This window comes from Corvus brachyrhynchos, unplaced genomic scaffold (assembly GCF_000691975.1).
Source record: "Corvus brachyrhynchos isolate BGI_N302 unplaced genomic scaffold, ASM69197v1 scaffold56, whole genome shotgun sequence".
Taxonomy (NCBI): Eukaryota; Metazoa; Chordata; class Aves; order Passeriformes; family Corvidae; genus Corvus; species Corvus brachyrhynchos.
In genome coordinates, this window is record NW_008238664.1 from 8,818,640 (window position 1) to 8,834,933 (window position 16,294).

The window sequence follows — 16,294 nt, forward strand, 5'->3', positions numbered from 1 at the left end:
TTTGTATTCTTTTTTCCCCTATGGTTATTATTACTATACTCAAAAGTTCCCAGAAATAAAAACAACACTCAGATCTAGTCCTTAGAGACTGTCAGTAAAAAGGCATTATAGTGTAAGTTCACTATTATTATAAAGACTATAAAAAGAAAAACTACTAAGAATACTCCTGACAATACTTGTTCTTCATGTATTTTACCACCTACAAACTAACTACCTAATTCATCATACTAAACTGTATAATTTGTGCACATTTCAACTCAATACAAATTAAAAGAGATATCATCAAGTTGATGGAATAGCAATGACCTATATTATGTTATAAATTTTTTTTTCATGGAGTTTATATATAGCACTGAGCATTGTTGGCTGTTCTTCAACCAGTCAGGATAAAATAGTCAAATTTAAGATTTTTTTTTTTTAAGAGAATAATAATTCAGTTCATGTCATAATTGTCTTTTGTTTCTTTACATAAGAAACAACCAAGCAGCATAAAAAAGTAATTTTGAGGAAAGGTTTTGTAGTTTGAAGTATTTTATCACCCTTTTATGTTTACAAGGTACTCTCTCATTTCAGACCAACTTTGCCAGGGTGAAACATCCACTAAAAGTGAGCTTCCTGAAGGACACCCTGCTGAGCAGTTTGCAGGTTTACTTCATGGATCATCACCTGCATGTGACCCACCTGAAAACCCACTCCAGCTGTACAGCAAAGTAAACCCGTGCAGTGGGCCACTAGAGAAAAGCATTTTGAGCAAGAGTGCAGCGCAGCAGATACAGCTACGGAAAGAAAGCAGCTCTGATCCTCCTGTTAAGAAAAAAAAGCCACCAATTGTAAACAGAACCATATTTCATACTAAAAATAAACCAGCAGAAAATCATACCCTGGTTGGCGCGCCAAGGATAAGTGAACAATGGGTTATTACCACTGGGGGATTTGTGGAGCGAGCGTGCACGCTGGGCAGAATACGATCTTTACCAAAGACTTTGCTGGAAATGCATTTGTGCAAAAATGTTTCGAAATCTGATTCTAATCTTATCACCCATCCACCAAATGATAAAAAAGCAAGAAGCAATTGGAGTGAACCCACACCAAAGCCACAGTGCTCCAAAGGAAATTCGGAGAGAACACCTTCCTTCACATCAGAATGGGAAGAAGTAAGTTTTTCATTTTTTAAATACTGTGGTCTTGTGAAGACGCTGTTGTTGTTTTCAGTTTCATAGACAAAATAAAAAGTGAATCTTCCAAAGCCTCAGAGAGAATGTCACAGTGTACTCCGTGATAGCTCAACAGCTGGCACAAAATGTAAAACATTTCTGTTCAAATGCTGCCCACTCAATAAAGTCTATTGTTTCTGTAGTGAATGAAGTTAACCAGAAGTAATTCTGCAATTTTTTGTGGCACTGAAATTATTGTCTACTAAAGCCCTAACTGACACTAATAAAATTGGTAAAATCCTTACTAACTGTGCCTATTGTTTATAGACTTGCTAATTATTTCCACCATGGCAGTGCCCATCAGCAAGAGCCAGGAGAAAATGGCCTCAATAGAGTTGATTGTGCATTCTACAAACCCTCCTTATGTATCATATCCGCTAGCTGGTATGTAGCCTGTGTACTAAATCTTGGCACATACCTAACTGCTGTGTGAAGTGGGAGTACTCTTAGAGCTGCAATGAATTCAGGACTACTAAGAGAAATTTCCACACTGAATTTGTAGTGCACATGCTTGCTCATATGAGAGATTTTATTTTAGGTTTAGGATTCAATTTAAATTAACTTTTAGACACCTTTAGGTTTAATTTGTTTTTCCTGTGCTGAATTTCAAGAATGTAAATGGTTTTTCATAGACACAGAAGTTCCCATCTCATGGAGGTAAATTAAGTCTGAAATGTTTAGGTCTTTGCTGTTCCTACAGAGAAGTGAGCAAGTTCCTTTTAAAACTACTACAATGGGGAAATGCATCTATCTCCAGGGTGCTGTTGTGTTCAGAAAGAACCCAGAGTTTGATTATGCGGTTGGTTATTTTTCTAGGAAAGTATTTCAAGCTAGCCTAAATTTCTGATTTGATAGGACATTTTAAAGCACTTTTTATTGTAAAGGAGACACTCTCTCAGTGGAAATGTACTAAGGATATCAGGTTTTGATCTTTACAGCTTGGATATGTTATGATAAAATCCTGATTAGAGTCAGGTCCAGGTTTGCCTTTCTACATGGTCATCAAGGTTTGGTTATTCTTAAGAGTAAAAAAAGTGCAGTTTATATATATATATATATATATATATATATATATAATGAATTCTCAATCTGCAGATTCTGTCATAATTCCTAGACTTTCTCCTGTCACCAGTGACTAATACATACTTTTCCTACTAGTCCTAATATTAGGCTTATTAAAGTGTGTCTCTCTTTGTCTACCTTCTTAGTCCACAGCAACCTTTTGAATTACCTTTTGTTTTGTTCCATTCTTACAGAAAGTAAAATAGATATAATGGTTTTGACCTAGTAAGTTCAATATACCTTAGAAACTTGCGAGTAAGTTTTGAGATCGGTGCAGTGCTGTTTCACAGAGAATGTTGTTTTGCGGTATGTGGGGACACAGCTGTGTTTGTACCTATTCAGTGCCCATGGGGCAGATGGAAAAAAAAGGGGGCTAGGAAATTCTCTGGAAATATTAATTGAACAATTGATTTAATTGTGTGTATTCTGAATACTTTATAACATGCAAGTTAATATTTTTTATTCATTAATATTATTGCTTAAATAAACCACTAGTGGTTATACCTAGATGGCCAGAGTCATCAATATGAAAGAAACTTACCATGGAAAAAGAAATACTATTCCCAAGCTTTAGTTTTTGCTAGCATACAAATATTGCAAAATAAAAATCAAAGTGGAGGAATTAATTGTCTACCTTTGATTTATGTGTTTTCACAATTTTGATTGTTGTTTTCCTAATGAGAGTAATAATGCTACAAATCTATGCATGAAAAGCTAAACTAAAATAATGAAGATGGGATCCATCAATTGTTTCACTGTTCTCTCTTTTGTAGATTGATAAAATCATGAGTTCGATAGATGCTGGAATTAATACTGGACTGGGGGAGATGAAAGATCATGCTACAAGTAAGGAAAAAGAACCAACTACTGTTTAATTTTGACTTAATTGTCCATAGGGAAACTGTGGATAAGACATTGCTAAGTAAACCTCTGTGTTGAAATCATCTGTAGGTATTTGAATAACCATGAACAGAATCTATGTTGTTTACTGTTAGGGATGCATTAGGCCCAGTGACCTGGAGCTGTTGCTTTAAATAGCATCTTGGAGTCATTAATGTTGTTTTGAAATCTTACCAGACAAAATACTCCATTAATGTCCTTGTGCTGAAGTTTTTCTTCTAGGGGGGTATTTTACAATCTTTTTCAGATGAGGTTTTATTTGGAATGATGGAACTCTGAGTATATATAATCCAATAACTGCTGACACTTTTTAAAGTATTGTATTACGTAATGCTGCTTCGAAGAAATATTTGGCACAGGGCTGAAAATGTTGCTGACAGCCAGTGACTGGTGTTAGCAATGATGGGAAAATTTGCAAACTTTCCCTGCCATGGAGAATTCTAAGAACCCTAAGTAATGCCTAGCCTGTTGGTCTGTCAGCATAAACCTGTGCAACTGTGCTGATAAGAATTTTTAAAGCATTTTACTATGTCTTCTCCCTAACTCATGGAGGGAAAACTGACTTGCATGTCCGAATAATTTAGTCCTGAGGCAAAGCTGTGTTAGCTCACCTGTACTGGTACATCCCTGCTAAAAATTGCATTGGGTTTATGTGTAGGGCAGGATGTTATGGACCTTATAGCTTAAAGTGTGGAAAAGGATATATTTGGACAGCTGTCCATTTAATGGAGTATTACATAAATACAGGATGAAACTGTGTCTTATCAATTAAATATAATTGACACAACTATTTTAACAGCAGCTTACAGTGAAAAGGGGATCTTGGATAAAGAAAAAATAACTGAGTGCAAATATAATTGCAGATAAAACAAGAAGATTCAGCTTATTTTTCTTCTAGAAAGAGTAAGGGGCAGTATCATGAAAAGTGCTAGGCATGATGTACTGGCAGTCTGTTCTTTCTTACTGCAACTTGCAGTGTTGGAAAACAGAATTATTTGTAGGCAAACTCTACGTTAGGAGATAGTGAATAATTTCTGAAGCTATTATAAATAATTCAGGATTTTTTGCTTATTATATTTTATCCTGGTAGTTGTACTAAGTCTGCTGGAGATGGACTTATCTTTCCCATAGCAGCCTTCATGGTGCTCTGTATTGGTAGCTAGAAAGGTGTTCGTTCACCTGTCAAACACCCCAGTGTTTTGGCTACTGCACAGCAGTGCTCACTCAGCACCAAGGCTGCCTCTCCAACATTCCCCCCTCACCAGTGGGGAGAGGGTGGGCAGGATCTTGGGAGGGGACATACCCAGGACATGTGACTCAAACTGCAAAGGAATATTCCATACCAGACAAGGCTGTTCAGCAATAAAAGCTAAGAAAAAGGAGGGGAAGGCTGGATATCACCAGCTGATAGGAAGTAGAGAATAAATCTTTTGTTTTCCTTTGGTTTTGCTGTATTAAATTGCCTTTATCTTGACCCAAGAGAGTTTTGTTCTGTCTTGTTTTCTGCCCTGCCCTGTCCTGCTGAGGAGGGCGGTGAGAGCGCAGCTTGCTGGGCACCTGGCATCCAGCCAGGGTCAGCTTCCCACAGTAGCACACAGGCACCAAAGGCAAAATTGGGTGTAGGGTAAGAAGTTGCACAGCAAGTAAGAGGTATGAAAAGGAGACAATAGCAACAGACTGTGTTTGCAAATTTCCATAACTTAGTGATGTGTAAATACTACTCTATCTGTTCCTATGATTGACCACTGCTTTTCTTTTTCTTTTTTAAGATCAGAAAATACCTCGTTACTCTTGTCATCAGCCATTTGGTGGCTTCTACTGCATACGTTATTTTTCTTGACATTCAAGTATGGCATTTGGTGTTTCAACTCTTGCACCTGGCAGAAGATCTGCTCTGCTCTTTGCTTTTCCCAGAGTGGACATTGAGTCCCAACTTTCTATTCAGTGTGCAGCTTTCTGAACACCAACATTTTTTTCTTCCTGTCAACTACTTAAGGGTCTTTAGCTAGTTTAGGATGATAATTTGATTTTGCTCTTAATTAAGAGATCAAGCTACAATCAATCAAAATACAGCTATTTTTGCATAAATATGAGGTTTTTTAGTTTTTACTTGAATATTTGTGGAAAAAGGTTATCCAATAAAGCTTAAAAATAATGGTTTTAGTGTTCAGAGTGTGTAAGTTGAAGAAACTTCTACTGTTGAACTGAAAGCATCTAGATTACTGAGCACTGTATTCAGTAAACTCCACTTGTCTAATAACTTTTTAGCAAGTAGGAAAATTTCTGATAATATTGAAGAGCAAATTTAGCTTCCTATGGAATCCTTCATTTTAGGGTGTGCTTAGTCCTGTATGTCATATTATACTTTAGTGTTTTTATCAACTGCTAATAAAAACAAAAATATATACAATTCAAATGCAAGTACTCTATCAGTCATGAACATAAAGAGCTTTTTGTACTACATAGTATCTCATTCTCAGTGAAAGATATTTGAGAGGAAGTATGTCATATACTCATAATTAAATAGCTATATTTAAAATTAGACAATGATGACATCTTGTGATTAAATTCTTGAATGGACTTGCCAGAACTTTGGCCTGTATTTTCCTCCTGTTGATATCTGAGAAGAATTCTCTTATATCTCCAAGGAAATCTCTTAAGAAGCAATGAGAGGAACAGTAAAAGGAGAGATTCAAAAATGAGTATGCTCATGAGGACTTCATCTACAGCATGCATTCAGGAACAAAAAAATTAAAACCGAACTTTCAGTTTGGTAGAAGTACAGGTACTGGAGGAGTGAGCTTAAAACTACAGAGAGGAAGATGCCTGTTGATGTCCTCTGACAAATCAAAAGCAGGACCGCTGACCAGGAAGCAAGTAAGAACAAATCTTGATAACAGACAAAAACCCCAAACACAAGGAATACAAAATCTCTGTTGCCAAGAGGAAGTAAAAGATGCTGCTGGCTAATGATCTTCTACTCAAGATGGTGCAGAAACATCTGCAACACCTGGCACTTAAATTATGGCTGATGTGTTTCTTCACAAGAGTCAAATTTTGCCAAATTGCAAAGGATTGCACCAAGCATTAGCATAGGATAAAGAATAATAATGGTACTACTAAGAATTTTCCTAGCAAATCAAAAGTTCTTATCAGGCTCTGTGGCAGGGCAGTGAATAAAGAGGTTGAAGATTCAAGATAATATTGTGTCTTATCTCATGTCCAAGTCTAGCATCAGTCAGATACACCCTAAATATAACTCTTCTCCCTCCTGAGAGAAGTTTATAATGAGAACCATTTGGCAAGAACAAAAATCATAGTCTTAAATAAGGCAACTTGAACACAGGTCTCATCCCTGGGATTATTTAAAACGATTTAAAAAGTGACTAGAGAAAGTAAAGGGTCAGCTTGCAAGGTATCTTAGCAACACATGCATGTAGAGACATGTCAGAAATGACAAAGCACTCAGTGAGATGCAGCTAACAAGATTTAATATAACATAATAATATCAATACATCAATAGATAGAAGAAGAACAAAGAAATATTCGGCACATAAGAGAGCAACTGGAGGAAAGGAAAAGGTGCATGGAGAAGGTGCAGCATACAGTGAAGGAAAAGCATACAGTGATTTTTTTTTTATTACATGAGTTACTGACAAGGTTGTTGGTGAACATATGACGTGCACAGTTAATCCTAGACCTTGAACCTAAACTGTAGATAAGGAAAGAACAGACTATATAGGTTAGGTGGTTAGGTTTCTTAACTATCTGCAAAACTTAGGCCTATTAGTGGGTTTCTGTGAGATTTCTTGAAGGATATATCAGGTACCAAAAGACTAAATGAGAATGACATAGAACTTATCTTTAAAAGAGGAAAGGAAGAAGAATATGGGGAATTATTTTCACTTAATAGGCAAGTCAATGAACAGATATAGTACTTTAAGTAGCTCGAGAATAACAAAGAGATAAGTAATAAACAACATGGATTTGCCAAGAGCAAACCTATTAAAGCTATCCAATTCCCTTCTAGGAGTGAATATGAAATTTTGTAGGCAAGGGAAAAACAGTAGGGGTCCAGTATTTGGACATCATTTAGGGTTTTGACGTCTCGTGTTTTCCTTGCAAACGAATTAAGAAAGCATGAGCTTGATAGAAATAATGGTAGGTCAGACAGATGTACATGGTAGGTCAGACAGATTAATCTTATTCATAATGTCTAAATTCAGAGTTCTGGAGTGTGGACTGCATTGAACACATCTGAGCCACTAATGCCAAGTTAGATAAGCAGACGCTTTTTTGTTATTGTTCATCATGTCTAAATCTCTGAAGCATGCAAAATGGCACTGGGAGTGCCTTAGAGGACCTCCTCAGATGCAGCTGTCTAAAACTACCTAATATTAATCTCCCTCTTTTCCTCAGGACAAAATTATAAAGGTGATATAGTGAAGCATCCAAATAGATTATTAGAAAGATTATAACTTTGGTTACGTTCAGCAGCATCTTCAAGGCTTTTGAATATTTGCCAGACTGAGAAGGAATAACGCTTGGGATGTAACTGACCTTGGCTTGAGTCAGAGTGGAGTAGGTCGCTGAGTTATGCCCCTTTGAGTCTATTTTGTAATGATTCTGTGACTACTGTGATAACAGGATTTAGAAGGAACCTATCTATAAAGTAAAAAGAAGAAACACTACAATTTTGTATTTTCTTTGCCTAATTATAAAAAAAATTTTTTTCAACAATAAGAAGTCTTTCAAGACATACCTAGCAGTAATTCTGTGTTAGCTGGAGCTTGGTAGCTGTTTGCAGGTGCGTGACTCAGAGTTTACTTGTATTTGCAAACCACTTGGAAGGGAATAATCAAAAAATAATCCACTTCAAAAAAACCCAAACTAACATGGGTAATGGATATCATATCATTATCATGATTAAAGCTAGAATTGTTTGTCAAATCAGACCAATTAATATAATGACTAAGAAAATAATTGTTGAAAGTCATTCCACATCCAAATAGTCAACAATCATTTTAGGTTTGTGCGAGGCTTTTGAGAGAGCCACTTCTGTCAAATATATTCTAGCACATGGAGGGTGATTTACAGCTTTATAATTCTACTAATCATAAATTCTATTTTGGGTGCTATCCATAAATGCACTAAACAGTTGCTGTGTGTATACAAGTCAGGATATTTTTCGTCAGCTGGGCCTGTACCTACCCTTGAATGCTATCATTGTTCCACCTAGAGGCAGACAGGCTAGAGTTTACTGAATTAACTTAATTTTCTTGATCTAAAATTTTAGTTTGAATTGTAATATACTGAACAAGACTTTTTCTTACAGCTGAAATAAGCAAAGTTCTTATTGCATTTAGCAAGTTTGTATTTTACAGGGGGTTTTGTTGCCCTTTTGTGAGACCAGTGCCTTTTCCTGTGCTTGGAGATAATCCTAGCACCACATGCAGCATCTATGTCTTAATATCAATGTCAAGGCTACAAACCTTGCTCACTGACACAACCTGAGAGATTACCTTTCAAAGATTAATGCTGCTTTTTACTGGAAGAGATATATGAAACAGAATCACACTCCATGAAAAAAAAAGATTTTCAAGGGAGCTAGCAAATCTTGTGGAATATTTACTTAGCAGTGTGTATCCTCATGTCTAAAGCTTCAGAGAGACTCATGAGTTGGCTCTTTTAGGGCTGCTTTGAAAACAGAAGGACGCTGGATCCCTGAAGGCTGTGCCTGAGTTGACTGCACTAGTTGTATCTCATTTGAAAGCAGGACTGCACTACATTGTGCTGTATTCAGAATGAATTCTACAACTCCACTTTATGTCAAGCTTTTGCACAAATGAGACCTTATTGCTTCTCGATGTGCCCACTATATGTTTGTGTTTCAATGTCATGTAGTGCCAGGGACTGACAGTAGGTCACAGAGCACTGTATTAGAATATATTTTGTAGTGTTCTTTCTCAAATCTTCCATTTCAGGATGAAAGTTGCGGACAGTCATGATACAAAAGCTATTTTCTTTGTTTATTTACCTTCTCTACTGGTATGACCAAGGCTATTATTAATGATTTCTCCTTTGCAGTATGGGGAAAATGTTAAGAAATCTTACATTTCAGATTAGTGAGTGAAGTGACTTTGAGCACAAAGATTTGGAAATTGAAGTAGACGTGACTTCAGCAGCTTAGGAAAAGATGGAATCAGGTGGGGCTACAGCCAGAAAAGCTGAATGAGAAGCGTAAGGGTTTGTGTTGTGCCCTGCACAGCTGTAATATAATTGAAATTGGGCAAAACTCTTGACTGCCTGAAGCTACATGCTTGGTTTCCTCTCTTCCTTCCATCTGCTCCACTGCCACTGCTCAGACATGAAGCCTTCATCATTCCTGGTGTGGTTCTGCCTATAAAAGCTAATATATAGCTATAGTATGTAAGTCAAACTTTTAACAAATGAAGACTTGTTTGGCTGGCCCTTTTCTGTTTGCTGCCATATGGCTGCAGTTTTGGCAAAGTGGTTTTCCTCCAAAGCTGTTAATATCCTCCCTCCTCAAAGAGCTGAAAACTGATAAAATATAAGTACTTAATTAAGGCAGAATTTTAATTGGATATGTGTAGGCATGTTGGCATAAGGCAGATTTCACAGTGGTACATTATAGACTTAAAAGTAAATATTTTATTGTCATTTCATCCCTGTTTTCCAGCATTTACCTTGTCCTTTTTAAATGTACTTTTTGGTTAAACTAAGAGCTTTGATAAAGTGGACTTAATAGAATTTAGTAAAATAAGCCATGCAACTTCTCACAAAATGGGATGTCTCTTAAGCTTACAGTTTTGAACACATAACTATAATTTTGCAATAGCCTACCACAACAACCAGACTGTAAAATAAGGATAACATCTCTTTCCTCCCAACTTCCTTTTGAAGCTGATATGCTGTACAAAAAGACCAAAGTACCTGTGGCATCACAGACAGCAAAAAAGTAAAGACAGAGGGAACCTGACTGTGTAGCTGGTAGCAGAGGGACTGGATGAGATGAGGCAGCTCCAGCAGCTGGTGTCTGCTCCCAGTGCTGTCTGATGCCTCCTCAATAGGAAATGCATATGTAGTCTGAAATTATTAAGCTGCTAGTCTTTGAACTCTTTAGCAACAATTATAAGACCACACTTTAAGAAAAAGAGACACACATTTGTGTTTAGTTCTGCCCTTCCTTGCATCTTATTAACAACTGGAATGTGAATGTGGAATTTTAATTTGCAATGGCAGAACAGCTGGGGGGATTTGCATAATCAAAGTCAGTATGTGATGCTATGGAGGGCAAAAGGGATTCTTCTTTGAGATAAAACTGTTTCCAGTCAGTCAGATTCTCGTATGGAGCCTGTCACACTCAGTACCCAAAAGCACCGCGGTGTGCATGTGTGCGTGGCCAAGTTGCCTGTCCATTGTCAATTATGTGTGTTGTGGTAGGCTGACTATTGCATTCTTACTGTAGCTGTTGGGTTCCTTTTGATTAGGAAAAGCAAGTTAGTTTTTCATAGACCTTTAGAACTAAACCTTTGCAGTGGTATGGTCCAAAATTTTCTTCAGTGGCACTCATTGTTTTTGCTTCCTTTTCTCAGATATTTTAGGTCATGTTTTTGAAGTAGCAAAAAGATGAATATCACATGCATGTGCCATAATGTTGTTGCTGTAGTGCAGGGTCTTCTGCTGATAAATTGTCTGAGCTGTTGTTTTATCAGAGCACACTCCTCCTCTTGACAGGAACATATTCCCTAGTGTTTCACCATTGCCAGCAGTGTCCTTGATTATCAGTACAGACCACGCCTTTAACTCTTTGAGGCACTGTCTCTTCTGGTGCTTTCACATATGCATTTTTGTCCTTGCATTATTTGTACCAATCTTCCTATTTCTATTACTATTATCTTCATTTCAAATTATCTGAATTGTAATTTAAGTGTATGCAATCATCTAGATTATAAAATAGTGGAGAACAGAAGACATATAGCTATAAAATATGAGGAAGTATTTTTAACATTTATTTACTGAGAACATGATAGTCCTAATGTATTGCATGTCACTGAACTTACCTAAAGATGATATAAATTCTACAGAAGTTATCACATATAATTGGGTTAAATTTTTTTTGACTTCTACATTATAAAAACCTAAACAAGAGATAAAAATGCATCTGTTTTAATGATTCATTGAATCCCAAAACAAACCTTACAGAAACTGGGCAAACTGCAAGATAATTGTAGTGCTTTTAGCCATGTTTTATAATAAATGCAATGGGAGTTGGATGCAAAAAGCTGCAGGCATTTATTTTATTTTCTTATACTCAAGTATTCCTATTATATTAGCAATTTTACCCTGTAGTGTCATAAATGTAATATTCAGCTCTATGTTCTTCATATACCGATTTTGTTTGAGACATCATACTACAAAGGAAGACTCAGGCTAAACAGAAAATAGAGTAAAAATGTACGTCATCAGACCATATTTACCAAAGTAGTCTTTAACTCTGATACATTTTCTTTTTAAAAATTCACTCTCTCTATAAGTGCCAGTCAACATTTACCTTTTATCTCTGTCCATGCTTTTCAGTGTTAGGCTTCTTTTCCCAAAACTGTTGCAAAGCAATTCAGTCATTATATTCACAGATTTGGATAAATGATTTCTGGCATACGTCTTCTAGAAGCAATAGAGAATATTAATAGCAAACAAGGAAACTTAGGAAAATGGAACTATAATGTCATAAATATTGGCATCCATCAGAGAGTAAATGTGTGGCTTAATTCTTGTCAATTTTGGTGTAGTCTACTTGTGGTTGTCAGGCCTGGTCTGCAGCAGAACTGCTTGACAAAAGGAGCCTTCAATTGGAGGATTGATGTGTAATTTTGACTGACTTAACATGCTGAGACTTTTCAGCAGTATTTCCCCACACCAGATGCAATGTTTTATTGAAACAGCATAGGAAATTAAGGCGCTGTTTCAATAGTGATACTTTCTCCTTTTTAAAAAATAATAACTAAAAACCTCAGCAGTCTGGTCTGCAGTACTGTTATTTCTGAGCAACCAAACTTTTTTTTTCCCCCCCTCACAGAATACAAGTAATGTATTCTTCTTGGGAAAATTTTGTCAGATCTAAAGGTACTTATTTTCTATTTTCTAGAAATACTTCTTCTCAGAAAGAGGAGTAATGCATACTGAATCCCTGCCATCTCTTCTTTTATTTTGTTCTTAAACTAATAGCTGATCCATACATTCTACTGTTAAATATGGTTAAAAAAGAAGTCTTTGTGACCACAGACATGAGCAATTTATGTACAATTTGAATGCTACTGAAATCTATGAAAATTCAAATAGTGTACTTACCACTGTTATTAAAGCCTTGTTTCAGTATTTTAAAAATATTCTCACATTATATAATTTCCTTTTAATAAGTGAGAGATACTGAGTTTTAAAGAAGCTGTGTATGGTAATAAGTGACTATGTCATGATATTGACCTATATTGTACTCATAAACACCTCTAATATTTGTTTTGAGACAGAGTGTAGAATGGTATGAATACACAGAATGCAAAATTCAGAAAATCAGATTTTCAGTTACTTCCAAGGCCATGAAGCTCAAAAATACTGACAAATAATAGTAAAATGGAGAGTTCAGTAGCATGATGTTTAAGCATGTTCAGGGACAGTGCTTAGAAAAACTGTATATGTTACTCTACAGAAAATCCAAATTAAGTAAATAAAAGTTATTCTCACTTTAAAAGTTTGGATATACCTGCCTATGGCCTAACCTTACAAAATCACACTGATAAAAACAAATCGTGTTAGATGTCAAATAAATTGGTTGTGAAAGTTGCTTAAAAATAATATTGCTCACATTATGTCCTGGGTTCTATTGGTAATAAATGGGTCCCTTACTTAAAGTGGATTTAAAAACATTTTTGAGGATGATGTTAATGCTGCAATCTGCTCTTCCTGGTCAATTCTCTCCTCTGCCAGACCAGTTCCTGAAATCACCGAGCTGTATAGAATGTATCTTTTTCCTCCATGGGATTGAATATATGTCTGAGCTTTGCCCATCTAGATAAGAGATAAAAGGATCGACAAAGGAAGATTGCAGGTTTCAGAACTTGGAAAAAAAATGGACTAAAACATTTTCAAAGTTATTTCCAGTAAGACTGAGGTCTTGTCTGTTTCTCCACCGAGCCACAACAGTATGAGGGAAGTCCTAATAATCTGTGTCTTCTCCACAAGGACAGTTTGGTTGGTTTTCACAAAGTTAATGCCAGAGTGCTTTTCCAGAGTGCCTAAAAATGAGCAAACCAATGATGCCCTCATTCTATAATGCTCTAGTAATCATCCTACTGTAATTCCAGAGGATAAGAGAGATTTTTTTCAAACCATGATAAATGACATGAAAAGAATTATCAGATTACTTGAAAGTTTTAGAAATCATATCCTTAGATTCAGCTTTTTCCTTGCTTTTTAATCTGAACCTTGCAACTGTGTAGCCACTTACACGCATGCATGTTAATATTTTTATTCAATTTATTTGACTAAATTAAACAGCATTTATTTCTAAAGCAGAATCGAATTTAATACCAGGTTGAAAAAATGTATGCAGAATAGGAATTAGCACATCAATGGAATTAAAAATATCTGATGAAAAATGAGGCTTTTACAGCCTGTGGCCAGGAAATACTTTAAAGGCAACAGAATATTCCTAACTTCTAAAATAGATTTTACAGATTTGCCTTTAGTAATCAGTTTATTATTTTCATACATGATTGCTAAGGGCAAATCTCTAAAATTTTGTTCAGTATCTCTGGTGGTGTTTTGTATGAGGTGATAGGAGTGTTACCCTTACAAATATGTTAGGGTTGGAGATGTTGAGGCAAGTGAGACTATGGTGAAGTTTATCTTTCATAAATAATATAGAGCTCTAAGTCTACTAAAACTGTATTAATAACAGTTTCTTGAAAGTTCAGCTGATTCACTCATGTTTCCTTCTAGTAGTCCTTGGATTTAAATAGATGTGAATCCTTGGATTCATATTTCTAGTAATCACATTTCAAATAATCACAAGAACATCACATTCTAGTTGAAAAATTTTTGGCTTGTTACAGAATTTACAGCACACCAAATTGTTTCTAGATTTCATTCCACCTAGAGCAAATGAAGTAATTCAGAATATTGAACTTATTAAAGTGAATTCATTTACTTTCTCACCCAGACTGCTAACCTGAGTTTGCGATTGTAATGCTGGGGTCAGTATTTTCTTGTTTCATTGCCCTGTGTTCAGGAAGGTACTGCATTTGAATGCCTTCACATCCTTCAAAAATTATTTGCTTACTTACCACCCCTGCATCATAACTAATGATACCAAGAATTTTACAAAACTGTTTTTCTACTTTTATCCATTGCTGCCTTTAGCTCTTTATTTTAGGTTATTGCATAATGACAATTCTGAGAATGGCTGAGGTTAAATTATTGATTGCTAATAAGAATTTCCATTAAGTGCTAAAACTAGCATTTAGTCTAAAGTGGTGAATTGTTCCAGAAGCTATTTATAGAGTGTATTTATTATTCATTGACAACACTTGCACTTCATGCATGAGTTTAGATAAATATTTCTTACAAACTCTGCTGTTTGCTTTTCTATTTACAGAGTATGATGGCCTATCTCAGTTACTTTGTGCTACTTTTGTTTTCTGGTAGGCTATTTGAAGTGTTTCATAGAGCATAATTCTAAAGAATATATTATCATGTCAGTACACAAATCCCCCTATTAGCATATCAATATGGCATTTATATAGAGACCAGCCATTCTTCTCAAATTTATGCAAGAAGAAAATCCATGTTCATGAAATTTTTGAAACAAGTGGCAAGAAATGTGGCTAAACAGCTCTAGACAAGAATGTAAGAGACTAAATGTAGGTGTTGGGTTTGCTTATTAAACCAGTTCAAGTTTTGATCTGCTTTATAGTATAGGAAATAATCATTAACATGCAATAATAATTATAAAACATTAGTGGAACTAGTCTGATGAGTGCATTTTCAGGTGACATGTACCTGTAGGATTGCTTGAGCTCAATCTGAGTTCCTTTAGCCTTGACAAATGAACTAGGTGGGGAATGATTCTTGGAGAGCATTTTATGAAGCTTGTCTGAAGAGTTGTGTTTGTATCATTTCAATTTCTAAAACAAAAAGCCATGCAGGACTAAGTACAGTGCCATGAGAGGTATTTGCACTGCTGTAAGCATCAGCGCAGCTTCTTGAAGCAAGACCCTAGGCTCCAGAGGTGGGAGAGTGAGCTGTTGGCATGAGGGAGCTCACAGACAGGTCGAACTGGGTTTATGTAAGCTCATCCATATGCAAACAGTCCAGTGAGTTGCCAGAGCTGTGCCAGCATGCCACCCACTCAAGCAACGTCTTTATTATTCATTGAAAGATGCTGCAGTTTTCTTGTGGTGCTGCAGAGCCTGTGTTAGCAGGGGATAAATATTACAGAAGGTGGTTATAGAGTTTTTGTGTAATAAGGCAAGTTCCTGTTGAGAACCTGACTTTTTGTCAGGAAGCTGAGAGGGATGGTTGCTCCCTAAAAAGCAGGGAGCTATCTGCACCCAGTGGGCAGAGCCAGGTGATGGTAACACACTCCGCTGACCACTGAAGTTAAGTTAGTATTACCTCAAATACCAAATCCAACTCTAAAGAAATCTCAGGGGGTAATTTAATCTTAGATAAGTAATTTCATTTTTAAATGAACTTTTTTTTTTTGCCTGTTTTAAAAGATTTGAAAGGGGAAGTGGGAGAAGAAGGTTAGAAAAAGGAAAAAGACTGATGTGAAACAGAAAAACAAATTGTAGTAGCTGGAGGTGAATGATGACAAAAGAGCAAATGACCATCATTTACAAGGAGAATAAGAAGAAGTGAGATAAATAGGGAGCATAGAAAATGAATTCTAAAACAAAGTTATAAAGAACAGGAAGGAGAGAAGGGAATTCACCTGATCAGCTGTTCAAAGGAGGAATTCTCTCCAAAAGCTGGTGCACTGGGGGCAAGGGAGCCTCTGAACCCAGCTAGGCAAAAGCAAACAGAAAAAGAAGTGCCAC

General features: G+C 36.2%; 1 protein-coding gene across 6 annotated transcripts in view; it reads left to right on the forward strand.

The window, feature by feature from the left end:
• The window catches only part of ANKS1B (ankyrin repeat and sterile alpha motif domain containing 1B), a 413,548-nt gene that overhangs the window by 196,201 nt on the left and 201,053 nt on the right, over positions 1-16,294 (forward strand). For all 6 annotated transcript variants that reach the window (XM_017737794.1, XM_017737792.1, XM_017737791.1 and 3 more), the window contains exons 13-14: positions 574-1,154; positions 3,050-3,122. In XM_017737794.1, the coding sequence (XP_017593283.1) occupies positions 574-1,154; positions 3,050-3,122 (654 nt within the window). The remainder of the gene's footprint in view (positions 1-573; positions 1,155-3,049; positions 3,123-16,294) is intronic.